This window comes from Scleropages formosus, chromosome 7, assembly GCF_900964775.1.
Source record: "Scleropages formosus chromosome 7, fSclFor1.1, whole genome shotgun sequence".
In the NCBI taxonomy this organism is placed as follows: Eukaryota; Metazoa; Chordata; class Actinopteri; order Osteoglossiformes; family Osteoglossidae; genus Scleropages; species Scleropages formosus.
The window spans coordinates 12,509,689-12,526,150 of record NC_041812.1 but is presented as its reverse complement, the minus strand read 5'-3'; the positions used below and the strand labels follow the sequence as shown (position 1 = coordinate 12,526,150).

The following is a 16,462-nucleotide window of genomic DNA, read 5'->3' as shown; positions in this document are numbered from 1 at the left end:
TGAGAGGAGCTCTTTCTTCTCCATGTACACTAAATAATGTGTTGCTGGGCAGCATTTAAGGGGTTAAAGGAAGCCTGAAAGTTCTATAGTTTTATTAAAGCCTGGACTTAAGTCAAATTTACATTTTGTTAAAGATTATTCATTTTATTGATGCACATAATCGTAATCATGGACCATCTGCTGATCTGGAGAGCTCGGTCGCAACTCGCCACGAAGCCCCAGTAACCTTTTAAGTAGAAAATAGTGGCGGCTTAGCTGTGTGTTATCCCAGGAACGGGGCCCAAATAGGAGGATGGCTGACACAAGTTCGCTCGGCGTCCTCTGCTCCGTCACTTATCTGCTTATGAAACGCGTGTTCTTGCTTCGACTAGTCTGCGGAGCGAGGAATAAAACAGAATGAAGCGCTTTTTCAGTCTTTGCTTGCTGGTGGCGAAGGTGATTTTCAGCATAAATTATTTGTTATCCAATCAGAATTGCCCTTAAAGAAGGGCTGTTTCATTAATACTCTGAATTAATTATGCCATGTATTGACACAGAAAACGTACAAGCGTGTACTTAGTTTAGTCACAACTCTCGCTAAATGCATTTCATTAAATTCGAATTAGTTCCCGATTATATGTGTGTGTGTGCGTTTTGATTAAAGTTTACTATATTTGTAGTTATAAACGGAAGCCATCGTGTGCCAAACTGTGAACGCTTTTCCTCCGTTTATTTATGTATTTAAATCTTTTCAAGATGGGACAGAATTTGTGAGCGTATTTCAAGCTGGCAGCAGTATAAGTAATGTGTAGAAAACTTCATGTAAAGTTTTAATTACAATGTTTCTTGTCCCAACACTTCTAGCTCTTACAGTGTAAAGATTTTTTAAAATTTGTCCGACGCTCAGCCTTGTGAAAATGTCACGTTTTTAGAACAGGATTTCAAGAAATCTAGTCTTTTTTTCAGTGGTGAACTCTTTTTTGACTATTTAGAAAATTCACGATTAGTCCTCTCCTTAACGCATAAAATACTTATGCAGAGCCCATTCCAAACAAAGCTTTACTCGGACTGGGAATTCATATGCCAGAGGTAAATCCGAGTTAACACGGATTTATACTGGCATGAGTTAAAGGACTAGAGTTTGTAATCCAGGTAGCCGGGGGATTTTGCCACACAGTGGCAGAAATCACTTAAAACTCTCCCAACATCGAGGACTGCACTCTGCAGCGAGCCAGAGGAACGCATGAGGAACCATTCTAGATTTGTTGAAGCTAAACTCGGGAGTGGACATTTGCCACAGACGCACACACACACACACACACACACACACACACTCCAGTATTATTTCTGCGTGTTTGACTCGCGCTCATCTCATACCTGCCTTGTCCCGGATAGCGTGATGCTCAGTCCCCGGGTGGAAGTGAGGTCAACGTACGGCCGGCCCCTAACAGGACGGTACCGGCCCTCTCTCCCAGTTGCTTTCTCATTTATCTGACGCTTTTCTATGAAATGACTTGCAGTGCGAAGCTACTTACACTTTTAGAGCTGGGTAATTTTTACTCTATCAGTTCAGGCTATGTACTTTTAAAAAAGGTTCGCCAACAGGAGGAGGGATTCGAATGTAGGTCCTCCGAGCACAAGGCAGCAGCTCTAACCGCTTCGCCTCTCGCTGGCCTCGGCGCGATGTGCGACATGTCGACCGTACGATCCGAGGTCGCGCCTCTTCGGGATCGAGGTTTCGGCGGCAGCGCTTCCCAGATCGGGGCCGAACAGGAAGTCGCCGGGAAACGTGGGATTCGACGCGCATCTCCGCCGGGATACGGCGCAGGCTATGGCGGCGGAGATGCGGAGTGGGGCGAAGAGCCGCCATCAAGTGGGGCTGTTTAATGACAGGAACAGCTGACTCATTAGGGCCGAGCAGCGCAAGGTAATTAACCCTGGGAAGAGTACAGCTGCCACGCGGGCTGTTCATTTCGGCGCAATCTGATTAAGAATCAGCGTTAAAACACCGATTCTTTACAGAGCAGGCTGTGCGCGATAAACTTTCTTCCCCCTTTTTTATTCCATGCTGTGGCTCCAGAGTCAGGAGTCCCACCTTTTATGAGTGGGATCAGCTCTGGCAGTGGCAACGCTGCCTTTTATTTTAAATTCCCCCCCCCCCCCCCCAAATCACAGACCACCTGGTCGCATTCATGCATCTTCAGCCATGAAAGGCCTTTCTGAAGGAGGAACAATGGCTTCTGCCGAGAGGATTACTCTGCAGTGATAAGAGAAAAATCGGCGCTGGAAGTTCTCTCTCGCCGTAACACCTGTCCTTGGACGCGGCGTGGCTGGGCGTCCCGCTCGAGAGCCGCTCTAGTGCCAGCGTATTGTCAAGTGGAGTGTTTGTTCTCCGCGTTTTTCTTTCCGCCGTTTTCTTTTTATCCGTAACAGCGACGTCGATTTGCGATAACGTGCATTTATGAATCAGACGCGTTCCAAAAAAAAGGTGTGTGCCGCCCCTCCTCCCCCGTGCGCTCACTGTGAGGCCTGCGCTGCCTGTTTAACTACAGCGGACCCTCAAAGGAGCCTCCTTCTGGTAGCGCTGCCCTGAAAGGCCTGCTCCCGCTCAAATCGTGCCGCTAATCCAACCCTTCATGCGAGCGTGTTAGCGTGCCTATGTGTGCACGCGAAGGCTGCGTAAATTAATTGTTCTCTAACAGGTTAATTGAATTTGAGCAACGCCGGATGAAAGCGATTGCAGCACGGGCCTTTCAGACGGGTCCCCGTCCTCTTTTAGCCGAATTAAATTCCCCTTTAGCCGCGTATCAAATCGAAACGGGCGCTACGTTGTAGATACGGCGCTCCAGAGGGCGTTTTCTCTCGTTTGCTATATGTCGGTTTCCCGTTTACCTCGCGCGCCGTTCAAACCGAAGCCCATCCTGCCTTCCTGCGCGTCCCAAATTTGTTTTGCGATTATTATTTGAAAGAGAACCCTCGGAGTGTTTAATCCCGCTAAAATGGCGAGGAAAAATGAATCACACCAGCGCTGATTATCAAAATTATATCAAAATGTCCGGGAACCTTTTTAGTTCGCTCCGTCAAAGGGGAATTAAGAGAGCCGCGCTTATGGGAGAGGAGGCCGGCTGGAGCGCCGCGGCTCTGCCGCCGCCGCGCCTGGTGCCGTTCCAGGCCGTCCGCATTTAGAGGGGAACCTCAAGAATTACTCTGGAATCGGAAAACAGGATTAATAAAACGCTCGAGCGAAAGTGTCAGCGTCTCATTCTTTCATTTGTCGCGTAATAAGTGTTTCCAGTGACAAGTTTCCCCTGTAGTTCTGCCATCGGACCAAATTAGTGAAGTGGCCGCGGCGAGGCGGGCGTCCTCATTGTGCGCCCGGCTCCTCTAATGAAGCGCCTGCGTCTCGGGGAGCCCAAGAGAAAGAACTGCACCCCCTTGTAAAAATCCCAATTTGGCAACACGTGCAAAACACTTTACTTGGCGTGCGGGACGGTGCGTCTGAAATCACAGTTGTCTCGAAGACTTGTAGTCGGCGCGCCTCGGCAGCCGTCTCCCCCCTGCGGGGAGAGGAGTCGCTAGTTAACAGGGATTTTGTTTGAAAGGTCTCTGGCTTTTGGTTTCTCAGTTTTATTCCCCTGTTAATTTGATCTGCTAATGAAAAGTGGACCTGCGACGCTTTAATCCCATAATTGTATTTGCATTTTCCTTCCAGCCATTTTTCGGGGCCCCTCCGAGTTTTCAACCTTTTCACTACTAAATATGGACAATAAGTATTAATTGGCTCCCTTCAATATGTAAAGTTCAGTGTTGTGTACAGACAGGGCAGGAGGACAAGATACTGTAGCTGCCCGTTTGTTAAACAAGTTCTCCGTGGTGGGGGGGAGAAATTCGCTGAGCCTTAATGTGGTCACATAGACAGAGAGCGGTTCTGCAGTGAGAAAATTATTGTAAAATTGTTTTCCAGCGCATATTGCACCGTGCATTCTAGTATTACAGCAAAAATTTACCCTTAAAAATGATTTTTTTTTTTTTTTTTTTTTTTTTCCCTCCCCCATTTTTCTTCACCAGTCAGGTAATCTCTTTTTTGGAAATTAATTTAAAATTAGGACATTCTAATGTAAAAATTTTTCCAAACTAAATCCCGTTTTTTTTCTTTTTTCTCCAAATTTTCCCTAAAAATCAAATGGATTCTCCATACATTGTTTCAGGATTAGCAATCGGCTAATGACTATTTTGTGTGTCAATGTAATGTAAGCCTGGCTATCATCAGCCCCCCTCCCCATCTACCCCCCCCCCCCCCCCGTTTCCATGGTTTCAACCACAACACATTCACGGATACTTGAACATCCGTTAAAAACTCGGAGGGGCCAAGAGCCGTGCGCTCCCTGTTCAACTTCCACACAACTTCTTGCATTTTTACCACTAACCAGCTGAAGGATATTCTGTAAATCCTGTAAATAGCACAGCGGTAACTGCAGCTTAAATGTTTTATCGAAAGCTAAGACCAGAGTTTCTCCACACACGCCTCTCAACCCGCAATCAAAAGGCCTGGGTCCAAGTGCTTCTGGGAAATGATCCAAATTTTTTTTTTCTTTTTATTTCGTAGGATGCAATTTTATATAAATAAATTCTATATGTGGTTGTATGTTGAAATACACGGGTTGATCAGTGAGGACATCTAAAGCCCTCGGTATACATTGGAAGGGTGTAGGGACTGATCTGAATAGGAAATTGGGGCTCAACTACACCCACCCCCACTCCGCCCCCACTCTGCCCCCACTCTCTGCCCCCCTCACTCCCTCCCTCCCTCCCTCCCGCATGTAAAATGTCTCTTAGCTATTATTCTAATGTCCAGCTGCTGGCTTTTTAGGGAGAGGGCATCTGGTGAAGACCAGCTCGCACTGAAAATAGAAAATCCTTTTTCTTTTTTTTTTTTTTTTTTTTTTTTTTTTAAAAAAAAAACTTGTTTATTAAAATTGTCTCTCTGAGCACAGCTTGATTTATTCACCACGAATGCATTTGAATTTCAATGAAAAGAGAGTTTAAAAAAACAGTTTTGCACGACTTCTTTAGCACTGTGCCCCACCCAGTTTCCCGCTCGACTCGCAAGGTTAGCATTACGACACAATTATAAAATGATAATGGACCGAGCGCACTTTTTGTTTTAAACAATTTACTTGATATATTTATAATTGGAGGCGCAGGAAAAACGGGGCATGTGGCTTTCAACAAGGAGGCCTGCTTAGATGTTTCATCCACAATTATTAGCAGCTCGCAGTGCATTTAGACCTTCATTACAAGGAAATATTAAAGTAAATTGTACCATCTCGCCCCGCGTGCGCTTTATTATGCAGAAATAGAAAACACTTAGCATGCGAAATTAACGTGGATATTATTCCCGGGTAAACTATAAACAGGGAAGTTACCCCGTACTGTCACCCTTTTTCTCCCGCTCTCCTCCTTTCCCCAGATCAGAGTGTAATTGCCAGTAATCAGGTCTGTTTTCTACTGATAAAACCACTCTGAATGCGAGGAACCCTCTTTGTGTGATGACTCAATTATGCCAGAAGTGCCTCATCAAACCTGGTCCGTCAGCTGCTTTAATAAATAAGGAGGGAAAACTTGCTGCGGGCGCATTATAATTCCATTCATTCCATAATTAAATCCATTCCAGTTTTAACCCCTTCTCTCAGGGATTCTGCTGGAACAGGAAACAACATTTAAAAAATAATAATAATAAAAAAAACATTAGTGACCTTGCCCAGTTTATCCTGCCATCGCCATAATTCACACAAAGTAATGGAGCTTAAGAAAGGTGAAGGGAGAGAGAGGGGAGAAGAGGCCCTTTGTGGGGGAGGCCACGCATCGGGCCCCATAGACACCCGCGCTCTTTATTCATTGTTTGGGCGCACAGGTTTATACAGTAATTATAATGAAAGTGTTATCTAATCGTGACAGTTGGCGTTCTGTGCTGGGCTGCCATTTTTATGTTATTCTCCTTTTTTATTTTATTGTACCTTCATTTTCATTCATCAATACCTCCCCCCCCCCCCCCCCAGGTCCAATCATAGGATAATATTTAAACGCTATATTTTATATTTTCTCTGGGTTTTATTTATTATCTGTAGCGTTTTACACTTTCTTTGTCCTTTTGCATTTTTTCTTATTTTTTTTTAAATGTTTTTCTTTAACTGTATTAGATATTTGCATAGTGTTAAAAGAGTTAATTATTTTGAAGTATGGAAATTACCAATTGTGTGTTAAGACCAAAAAAATCGACTTTGTTTTATCTGTCATTGGAAGGGTTTCAAAGTGCGTGTTCAGTAAAGGCAGAATTTATGGCACATATGTGATATAATATTCATAGCCTTAGAGAATTCACCTCCACACTGCCCATTGCCGGTGTCTCCCCCGGTCAGGACATTTTAGCACCCTTGGTCCGAGTACCTGTTCTACCCAAACGCTGCCGTCCAGCTGAGACACACCATGGGCCCCGACCCCCCTGGCCAACAGCTGAGAGCTTCCCCTGAACAGAGTGCTTCAGTTCCACCAGGGCCCCAAAAACGAAATGTCCTAAATTATATCTCGTATGAGAACCACTGGCCTCCTTGTCCAACCCTTTCAGTCTTTTTCCTACCTTCATAGACACCCCTTGTTTAAAGAAAAATAAATTGGTAGAGCACAGAACAGGGGAAAAAAGTAAAAACATACAGTATTTGAATATTTATGGGGTTAAATTATGGAGGTCTCCTCTTTTTCTTAAATGTAGAATATAGAGTGTTTAAGTACATTTTTACTTGTAGTGCACAATAGCAGTGTTAAATTAACTCTGGGAGAGTGAGACACTGTAGCGTGCTGAATCTGACCTTGTAGAAACCATCCACACTGCCAGAGTTAACAGAATGCCTGCTATTTTACTGTGTTCAATAAAAAGCAAAGAAGTGAAAGGAAAGCTTGTTTGTGTTCATGAAAGTGCTTGTTCTTCGCTGTCCGACTGTACAGTGGCCTCGTCTGTTTGCGGATCTTCTGAAAATCTCCGCTGTAGAAACAGTGCGGATGAAATGCAGGGATGCCACATTTGCCACTGAAAAAAACCACAAACGTTCCCTCAACATGTTTGTATTCATACTGTACATAAAGCCCCTCTAGTCTCCAAATGCTATATTCCAAAACATTGCTAAATGTTCCAAAATAATTCTGCATAATGCATTTATTAAAGCGTAAAAAAGAACTTTTTTTGGCTGCAGCCCTGTGTAGTGTGCTTCAGTTTTTTAATCAATTAACCTCTTAAAGAAAAAGGGAACTAAGAGGTTTGGCAGTGGTGCGACAGGGGTGATTGACAGGGCCTGGGGGGCGCGGGGCGGCGCGGTGGCGGGGGAGGGGGGCAGCAGGGGCTGCATGGGATGGGAGAGGCAGCAGATGGGCGAGGGCACGGGGCCACAGCCTTCGACAGCAAGCGGCCTGGTTACAACACCGAGAGCCAGGGCATCAGGAAGCCCCCAGTCCCCGGAGACGACCATCCCGGCAAACGGGCACGCGCTCCTGGGGGGGGGGCAAAATTTTTATTCAGCAGATGACATACCAGGTTCAATTATTAGTCTGTCTTTTTTATGCTAATGTATTAAATCGGTTCCTTTTGCTTTGTGTGGGAAATTTTTGCAGCGCTATAATTAAGATCCCAGGGCTTTATTTTTATTTATTTATTTACTTATTTATTTATTTCTCTGTCTGTTTCTTTATTTATTTTATTTATTTATTTATTTAATTAATTATCGCATCCCCCCGGCCCAGCAAGAACTAACAGAAATAAATACGTCTGTAATGAGATCTCTCATGCGCTCCGCCGCTGTCTGCTCTACACTTTGCCCATTGTGTTCCTGCCTTGTTTCCCCTGTTGGATGGTTTGCATTAATTACACGCAAGCAATTTGATTTCCCTCTCGTTAATAAGTTGTTAAAGATGAAGACGCGCGCGGCATCCCTCCTCCTGCGCGGCGCTCGCGTCCCGGGCCTCCTCTGCGCCAGCCAGCTTTCCGTGTGAGCGGAGAGGAGGTGGCCGAGCGACGTGCTCGGCACGCTGCGGCGCTACAAATGAAGTGTGTTTTACGGTATTGGAGGCACCGAACTCCCGAAAGGCCTGTGAGGACAGCGGTGTGTTTCCGTGACATCTCTATGAATGCAGCGTCTATGGTACAGTACACGTGGCTGGAGGGGCCTTCGTGTCCCTGTATGATTCTCCTAAAAATATGAGTAAATACAAACTTTACGAGCGGAAGTAGCTCAAGAACCGTGAAGCCGATCTCAGCCGTGATTCTGAATCCCGAAGAGGCGACGCTTCGGTTCGCCAAGGTGGCCGCTGAAATGGGTTGGTGAGCATCACCGTGTTCAAGGTGCGAGGGTCTGCCAGGGGAACGGGAATGCGTTTCGAAAGCGGCTTTATTGCGCGGTTCCACAGTCGACGGGCGCCAGCCACGCTCCGGCCTCCCCGCGCACACGCGCGTCACCGTGTCCACCTGCACGGCTCGGCGACCGCCATACCGTCAGCTTTAACCGTGTCGTGTCTGTTTTTGTTTTCCTTTGTTTCATCTGCAGAGAATGAATTTCACACTCACCTGCTGAAGCAGATCAAGACGTGCTCCTACTTCATCCACCGCTGTGGGCTCTCCGGCAGTTTGTGCGAAACACCTAGTATCCGACAGGCAAAGGTAAAACCATTCCATTTCTCGATAAGTGCTCATATATCAGTTGGTGCTGTGTATAAGGTGCCTTTAGTGCACAAGCTAGAGTTCAGCAGTTTTTCCACTTCTGTCAGTCCCACTTTTATTGTTGTATTACTACTACTACTCATTATTATTATGATGATCATTTGTCAGCTGACTTGTGTAAGGTGACTCATTATGTTACGATTCATAGGTTTGTACGCTAAGCTACTTACAATAATTTACCCATTTCATTTTTAGGGTATCAATTCAGGGTAAATACTGTAGTCAAGGGTACTTGCCAGGAACTGGATTCGAACATGGGACCTTTAGCTGGAAGGTGATGGTTCTACTCTCCCTACTGTTGTAAACTGAATTAAACTAAATATATGTTAGTCTGTGCATTACTTATCATATTATACGGGACCACAAGTCCGACTGTAGTTCTCTTATTTTCTTTATGGCTCACACTGGTAGGAAGTGGGTGTGGCGTGTTTGATTAACAAAGGGTTAAATGGCTTGGGATTCCTGCTGGAAAGGCTTAATTGAGTGAGTAGCTGGGTAGCGGTGTAATGATGTAATGATACGGTGCCTGCAGGTCTTATGCATGGTTGGCCAATCAGCAGCTGGTGTACCTTTGCAGGTGTTCTGTCTACTGACAGCTGAGGCTCATACTCCTATAAGAGAGGAACCACGCCACTTAAGGAGGAGTTTCAACTGAAATAGCTTTTTTCCAAAATCAGCGCAATGCCGTGTACCAACTGATTGTAATGTGACCTGTTTATCTGTTTCCTATCCTTGTGATTTTTAATGTCACATTTGCAGCTCACGTTTTTAAGCTGGCCCTGTACATGGATGGCACAAAAATTGTACCATATCTATCGTATTTTTCTACTTCTATAACATTTAACTCCATCAGGTTTTGCTGTTCAGTTTCAGACTTTCCAGGGCCTGCCTTTTTTCTGTCTTTCAAGAGTTGGGCAAGTAAAATATTTAATTCTCAGCTATGTGTGTAATGGTGCAAAGTTATTTATAATAACTATTTACATGTGGAAGTGCTGACTCCGGTGTCACTATTAGATGTAACTGGGAATTTAAAATAAAAAACGAACAAAGATGTGCGGTGTAAAAAGGGCATGTTTCCGTCCTTATAAAGTCATTGCAGTAGGTTACACAGGTTCGGTAAACATGCACATGACACACTGTAGTAAATCAGGGTTTCGCCTCGGACGTGGCACAGGTTTGCCCCTACAGTAATGAAACGAATGGTCCCCGAAGATTCGCTACAAGCAAACACAGAGGCCGAGGCCCCATCTCACACACCACTGAGTCGACTTTTGATGCATAAATGTCAATAGTTATGTATGTAACTCTTCCAACGGAGGTACTGGCAGATGGGGCAGGAACACGAAGAAATAATTTAACTGCTGTTAGTTGTTTTTAAAAGAATTACTGCCAGAACTTGAACCATTAGGCAGAGCAGGGAGTCATCAAATATTCCGTAAACGGTATAGAACAAATAGCCCATTTTTAAATATTAAATGAAATTGAGTAATTCAGTGCAAACAAACATCATATGTAATATGTGAGTCCTCTTTAATTAGAGGATGTTACTGCATTTAATTATCATGCAAGATTATATTTAGATTACCTTGCATAAGAATAAACTGTTGACGTGCTCTGGAGTGAGTTTTAAAATGTGCATGTACTTTAATCTATTTTACATGGCTGATACAAAGAAAATGGGCACAATTCTATATAGTTAAACAGAGTGCCCCCCAACATCCCCCCTCAAAAAAAAAAAAAAAAACGTTCACTTTTAATAGTTTTATCTTTCAAGGGCTATTGTTAAATGTGCTGGTTGTTGTGTGATGGGGAAGAGTGTAATGAACTAATCGGGTACATTAGTTTTACAGAATGTAATCTATAGTGTTTGGGAGTTGTTTGTCTCAATAGGCCCCAGTAATCAAAAGTAATGAACCTATTACGAGCAGGACCTCCGAGAGCCCGGCGTGCCAGTAAGAGTGTGCCACATAAAAGGTTTATTAAAGGAAATTAAGGTCCATCACTGCCACACCTGCTCCCCTATTATAAATGTATGACAGGTCAGTGCCTTCAATCACGGCGGCAAACGAGACAGAGGAGTCGTGCTTCCCATTACCGGGGAAGTAACAGCGTATCCTCTGACTCAGAGGACTCGCAGCCCTCTGACCACCATACACCGCCATCAGCCTGGAATAATTATATTTAATAGGTTTTATTTGGGATTCGCGAGCTGCGCCTGGGGGAGAGTGGATGGATTTTAACAACTATTTTGGTCTAAACATATACTGTGTACCTCCAGCACTTTAATAGCATAATTTTGCATTATTGCGTTTATACCAACTCAAAAGTTTCTAGGTTTTTTGTGTCCCTTTTGTGTTGTGTACGTATGTTTGTGCGAGTGCATGTGTGTTGTGTGTTTTGGCATTGGCCTTTGCTCTCAGCTTCGTCCCGATTTTCGCTCGGGGGGTGACGCTTACCTTTTTTATGGCAAAGCTCCCTCCAATTAAGTGTGTTCTGCGAAAGATTTGCACAATCCCAAAGCATGTTTGCAAACACGGCTGCAGAAATTAATTACGGGAGCTCAGGTTTGGTGCATTACTGAGCAGCATCTGGGATTCTGTCATGGCCTCGGGCTCTGGAGACGTATATGCCTGCGTCACCTTTCCCTTCTCCGCACGCAAAAAAACGGGGACACCAACACTGTGCGTATGCATGAGCGTAGCATGTTTTATGTGTTTTAATGATCTGCCGATTTCTATTACAACATTATTATGTTATTAGCACAATTGGGCCTTTATGTACTTGAATTGAGTAGCAATTTGTCCATTTTTTTTCTAAAGTGTAATATGAAATAAATTTAAATGCCTCTGCAGGTTCTGTGCAGTAATTAGATTTGGACAGCGGCTATTCAAATGGCATAACATAATTTGGTTTGATTTGGTTTTAAATAATTCCTCTTTTTAGCCATTCAAAAACATACAACGTACAAGAGACGTTTTTTTATACTGAACAACTGTATGACTTGTGCAAGAAATTTATGCTTTGCCGGAAATAATTTAGAAAATCAATATGAATATTAAAGTTTAGCTTTGCTGAGAGTTTCCATTTAAAGTAACGATCGATGTATGTTTTTATTAACCCAAAATCCTCAAGTCGCCTTTAGAATTTGGGATGTCATTGTTCATCCTAGGAGGCCCGTGTTCAACAAATGTCGTCTATTTGTGCTATACAGATGAAGCCTTCGTATGGCGCCTCACAGCTCACTACATGTCCACCTTGTTTTCTGCAGATGGAATCAGATGGCGAGGAGAGCAGAGCATGCAACTCAAACAAGGGTGAGTAACTGGGGAAGTGCTGGAGAAAGCCCATGAAATATGCATTGGCCTACCCAGTCGGACCCGCGCGTGGCTTACCTCTGTCAGATGCTGCGAGTATTGCCCTCCGCAATCCAACTGCAAGGGAATTACTTCATTAAACATCAATATTAGCTCAAATAAGGCAAGAACTGCATTTATATTGAAACAGGCAGCCAGAGAAACATCATTATGCAAGTGTTCAGAGCCTCTCAGGTACTCTACCATTGACCAGCCCAGCCATTACTGCATCTCAGCCATTCATCGCGCGCTTATTGGTTTCACTTCACCAAAATAGCATGAGCATGGAATGGGATTTTTTTTTTTTTTTTTTTTTTTCCCCCCCCCTGTTTCGATGCAGTTCTCCGGTGAGATAAATTTCGAAGGCGAGTCTCCCTGGCAGAGCTGTCCGGGCCACCAGTCCGACTAGTCAAACCCGTGTTTGAGAGAAACCGCTCAGCTGGCAACAACCGCTTCCACCCAAAGGCATAAGCTATTAGCCATTAGCCGTTAGCCGTTAGCCGTTAGCAAAAGGCTAGCCAAGCTCTGTGGGCTGCGCTGCTCCGACACAAAAACGCACAAAACAGCTCTACGTGTTTCCAGTTCTTTTATGTTGAAGGAATTGGAAAATTTCTGTTTTCAGAAACCAGAAGAACAAATCAGCAGTATTTGTTAATGTTATGTCGATGCAGAGTTGTTAAAAACTGATAAATGTAACTGAACCGGAGGGGAGTTTGTGGCAGCTGACTATCTACTGTTATAATCCATAGAACTACAGACATTGTGCACAAACAGAATAAATGTGTTTGCTGAAAACATTTCGTACTTTTTCAGTTTCTAGGCTACGTGTTTTATGCTAAGAGTAAGTGAGCATTAGCTGGCTAAGGTCCCTGAAGTGATTTCAAGAAGAGGAAATGCAAGAATTTGTCTTGAGAAGACGCACAAGCAGCCTCCAAACAGTAACTTCTGTGAAGATATTTTCGTTACAGCAGTTTATATCCCTGTTCATCGTTGGCCAAAACTGGGTGCCAGTAGGCACCTTTTTTGTCGGTTTTAATTGTGCTGCTACATGTTTTACAGACCACTACGGGATCTAAATATATTTTCTTATTTTATTACTTTTCTTTGTTTATCAGATTTGTGGTTAAAATGAAGAAATCACCATACCACAGTAACACGAATATACATTGTCTGTGGTTTTCAAAAATTGCTTGTTGCGAGATCATTATTTACCAAATTTTTGAGCCACGAAATATTTGTAGCAAATATCCCAGTTACTTAATTATGAAGCAGATACATTAAATGCCTTTCATAGCTGCAAAATGTTTTGTATGTTATGATTTAAGTCATCAGCTGGCAAAAGTTGTGTTGTACTAATGGCCAAGTCTCAAGAGACTATTGCTGTGATAGCTGTTGTACCAGTTTGACTTTCTTATTAAAATGTATTGTTTTTCATAAACAAATAAATATCTCATAATTATAAATTTAATTTTAATCAAAAAAGTCTGCATCCATTAAGTATAGTTGTACTTATACATTTATTTTCAGGCTTTGACATCCTGTTTTGTACCAAGTATTTTAATACCAAGACTATTTTGTCTCTTTATTTTATTATTGAAAAATAAGTGATTTTCTGGTTTTAAAAAAGGATTTAGTAGGTGCTTAATAGCTCATTCTCTTTTCTCTGTAGCTGCAGTTCCGGTTGAAAGTTTGACAGATCCTCTCAGGTAAGACTGAGTGTTTATTTTTCGTATCTCATATTTCATACATCTTGTTTCTTTTCGTTCTAGTGAAAATGAAGACCGTTAAACTTAAGAAGTAACAGGAAAAATCAGTTTAGTGCTCTAAGGATTCAATTTTTATAGCCTCTTAAATGCTTAGAAAAAAAAGATTGTGAACACATAATTATACACTATAACAAAATGTAGAACACAATGAACAGGAACAGTTTTCTGAAAATAACTTTGAAAAATAATTAATGGGCAGAATAATAAAGTGCCAGAACGCAAGAGAAAGACAATAATGTTTTTAATCTGCCTTTTTCTGTAAATGCAAGTTCTGGCTACAGTTGATACACACTGCCAATTTCTTCGACTTGTTTGATGCATTTTTACCATGGCTGAATACAGAGGAGGCGTGGTAACGCTAAAAGATTACATAAACGTGGCAATAACTGCTGCTTCTAAGACTGAATTCTAAATTGGACAAGCTGTCGCAAATCTAGCAGAATCATTATTAACATGGAAGCCTGCTCCATTCTGCCATTCATCAAAAGCACAATATTGAAGGCCTACAGAAAGTGTTTGACAATTCTTGGTAACGCGTACCGGCGAGCGCCAACTGCAGCTGTTCAAAACCACTGTTGCGTAAGAGTGGATGCACTGGGACAACAGGTGTCACACTGCTTAATGAACAGGACTTGTGACTGCGGAGCAGTCAGTTATGGATGTAGGAGGAACCAACCTATCCCACAATGCTCATATACTGTGTTCTGCACTAGGCATCCAGCTGTACAAATAAGTGAAATAGGGAATAATGGGGTAAAAGAGCGATCCCTGACTTTCTGTCAACACCAAGGGTGTTATAGAAAGCAATGACAGGGATTGTCTTTTATTTCGTTTGTGGACATTAATTATTTTAAAACAAAATATGTATTACAGTCAATGAAAATAAAAAAAGTTCCATTTCTCAGTGTGAACCCTGTTATTAGCTGTAGCTGTAAAAGCATTATTGTTTTGTCTGAATATCGCACGCTGTCATTTGGGGCACAATTAAAAACGGATAAGTGCCTTCTTAAAACAATGTTTGTCAATGTATTTCTTTGTGTTTGGATGCTGGTGCAAGTATAATTCTGAGACCCAGAAGAAAAAGTCCATGAGGAAGAGGGTAGTTCTCCACAGTAGGTCAGATATTGGAATATGTAAGATACCCAGATTTGGAATAATGAAATGTGATTCCTCTGAGCTGCACTTTATTGAGCCTTTGAGTCACTGAGAAATTCAAGTTGTTGATGTAATTTTAATTATTTTAATGTTGCTATTTTATACTGAAATATTTTGAGGTTTATTTGAGGTTGCTTAAAAAGTTTCTGGATTTGTTCATATATATATATATATATATATACAATAATTCAGTCAATTTAACTGTAAATAGGCATATATGCAATAAATGGACATACAATAATGCATATTACTCTGCCACTCGGGTCTTTCTATCACTGTGTTGTTTTAAAACTTATGATAATGCACACTGAGTGACCCTACAACAAAGTTTTCCCATTTGACCCCATCTTTCATATATACATCAGAAAGCACTCCAGTTAAAACAAAAAAAACTGGAAGCTCTCTGAACCTGTTGTGAAAATGTGATGTTTTCTGAAATGGAATGATGAAGGGAATTAAGGAAGGGAAACCAGCCCAACAGACGGACTTTGGGATCCCATTAGACTAAAAAGGTGCAGGCACACATTAGAAAGCCGACCTACCCTGACATTGGAACGGGAAAGCAGCTCGCAACACCCCTGTAATGGGCTCGGCCATTTGTTATGACACAGAATCGCAGTGAGAGCGATAGCGATCTGATCATTTGAATACTTTAAAAAAACAAACTCTCACAGACACGATTGTGTATCAGTGTGATTGTGCGATTTACATTTCTATGTACCGCTTACAGTAGTGAGAAGTGGTTAGGTGTTTTGAACCCAGATAACAGGAACAAAACTGTTCTTTAATGTACATCTACCATAGAGAGCTGTGAGTGGAGCGGTAGAACCTTTTAACCTGAAGAAAAGTTGATGGGACATTGCATCTTATTCGGCATGTTAACATCATAAAGAGTTAATCTGTTAAGGAATCTCTAAAGGAGCGTGTGTGATTAACATTTACAGGATGTACGGTGCATCGTTAAAATTACTGTACTTTTTTGGTGTGACTTTTTTGACCACAGTACCCCACAAAGTTATACTGCTTGAGAGCAAGACTGACCTTCATTGTGACATCACTACTATTATTTGAGTGGTTTTATCCAAATGCTGTCCGTCTGAGAGGTTCATGCTCTGATTTCTGCATTTATTGGGTGGAATTAAACATAGTGTGCATCTCCAAGAATGTTCTTGTGTTTAAAGCTGAGAAGAATGACAAAACTATGACTTACACACTGCAAGAAAAAGAAAAAAAAACTTTATCCATCGCTAGGCTAGCTACAGTTTGTGAACATCCCCTACGGTTTTCCAGTATCCCCTATGATTTGTCTGTGTTCCTTGCAGTGTGGTTTTTCTCTGAGACAAGTGTTGTGAATCGGAGTTGCCCCAGCAAGCTCTGTGGAGAGCTGAATCTGGTGAGGTCCGATCTACCCTTTTGCCTGACGCTTTCCACTCTACCCTTTCTCA

The 16,462-nt window shown here is 42.6% G+C and overlaps 1 protein-coding gene across 2 annotated transcripts in view; it reads left to right on the top strand.

The window, feature by feature from the left end:
• The window catches only part of st18 (ST18 C2H2C-type zinc finger transcription factor), a 43,044-nt gene that overhangs the window by 1,376 nt on the left and 25,206 nt on the right, over positions 1-16,462 (top strand). For both annotated transcript variants that reach the window (XM_018757506.2, XM_029253278.1), the window contains exons 2-4: positions 8,571-8,683; positions 12,012-12,057; positions 13,766-13,802. In XM_018757506.2, coding sequence (XP_018613022.2) covers positions 8,571-8,683; positions 12,012-12,057; positions 13,766-13,802 — 196 coding nt within the window. The remainder of the gene's footprint in view (positions 1-8,570; positions 8,684-12,011; positions 12,058-13,765; positions 13,803-16,462) is intronic.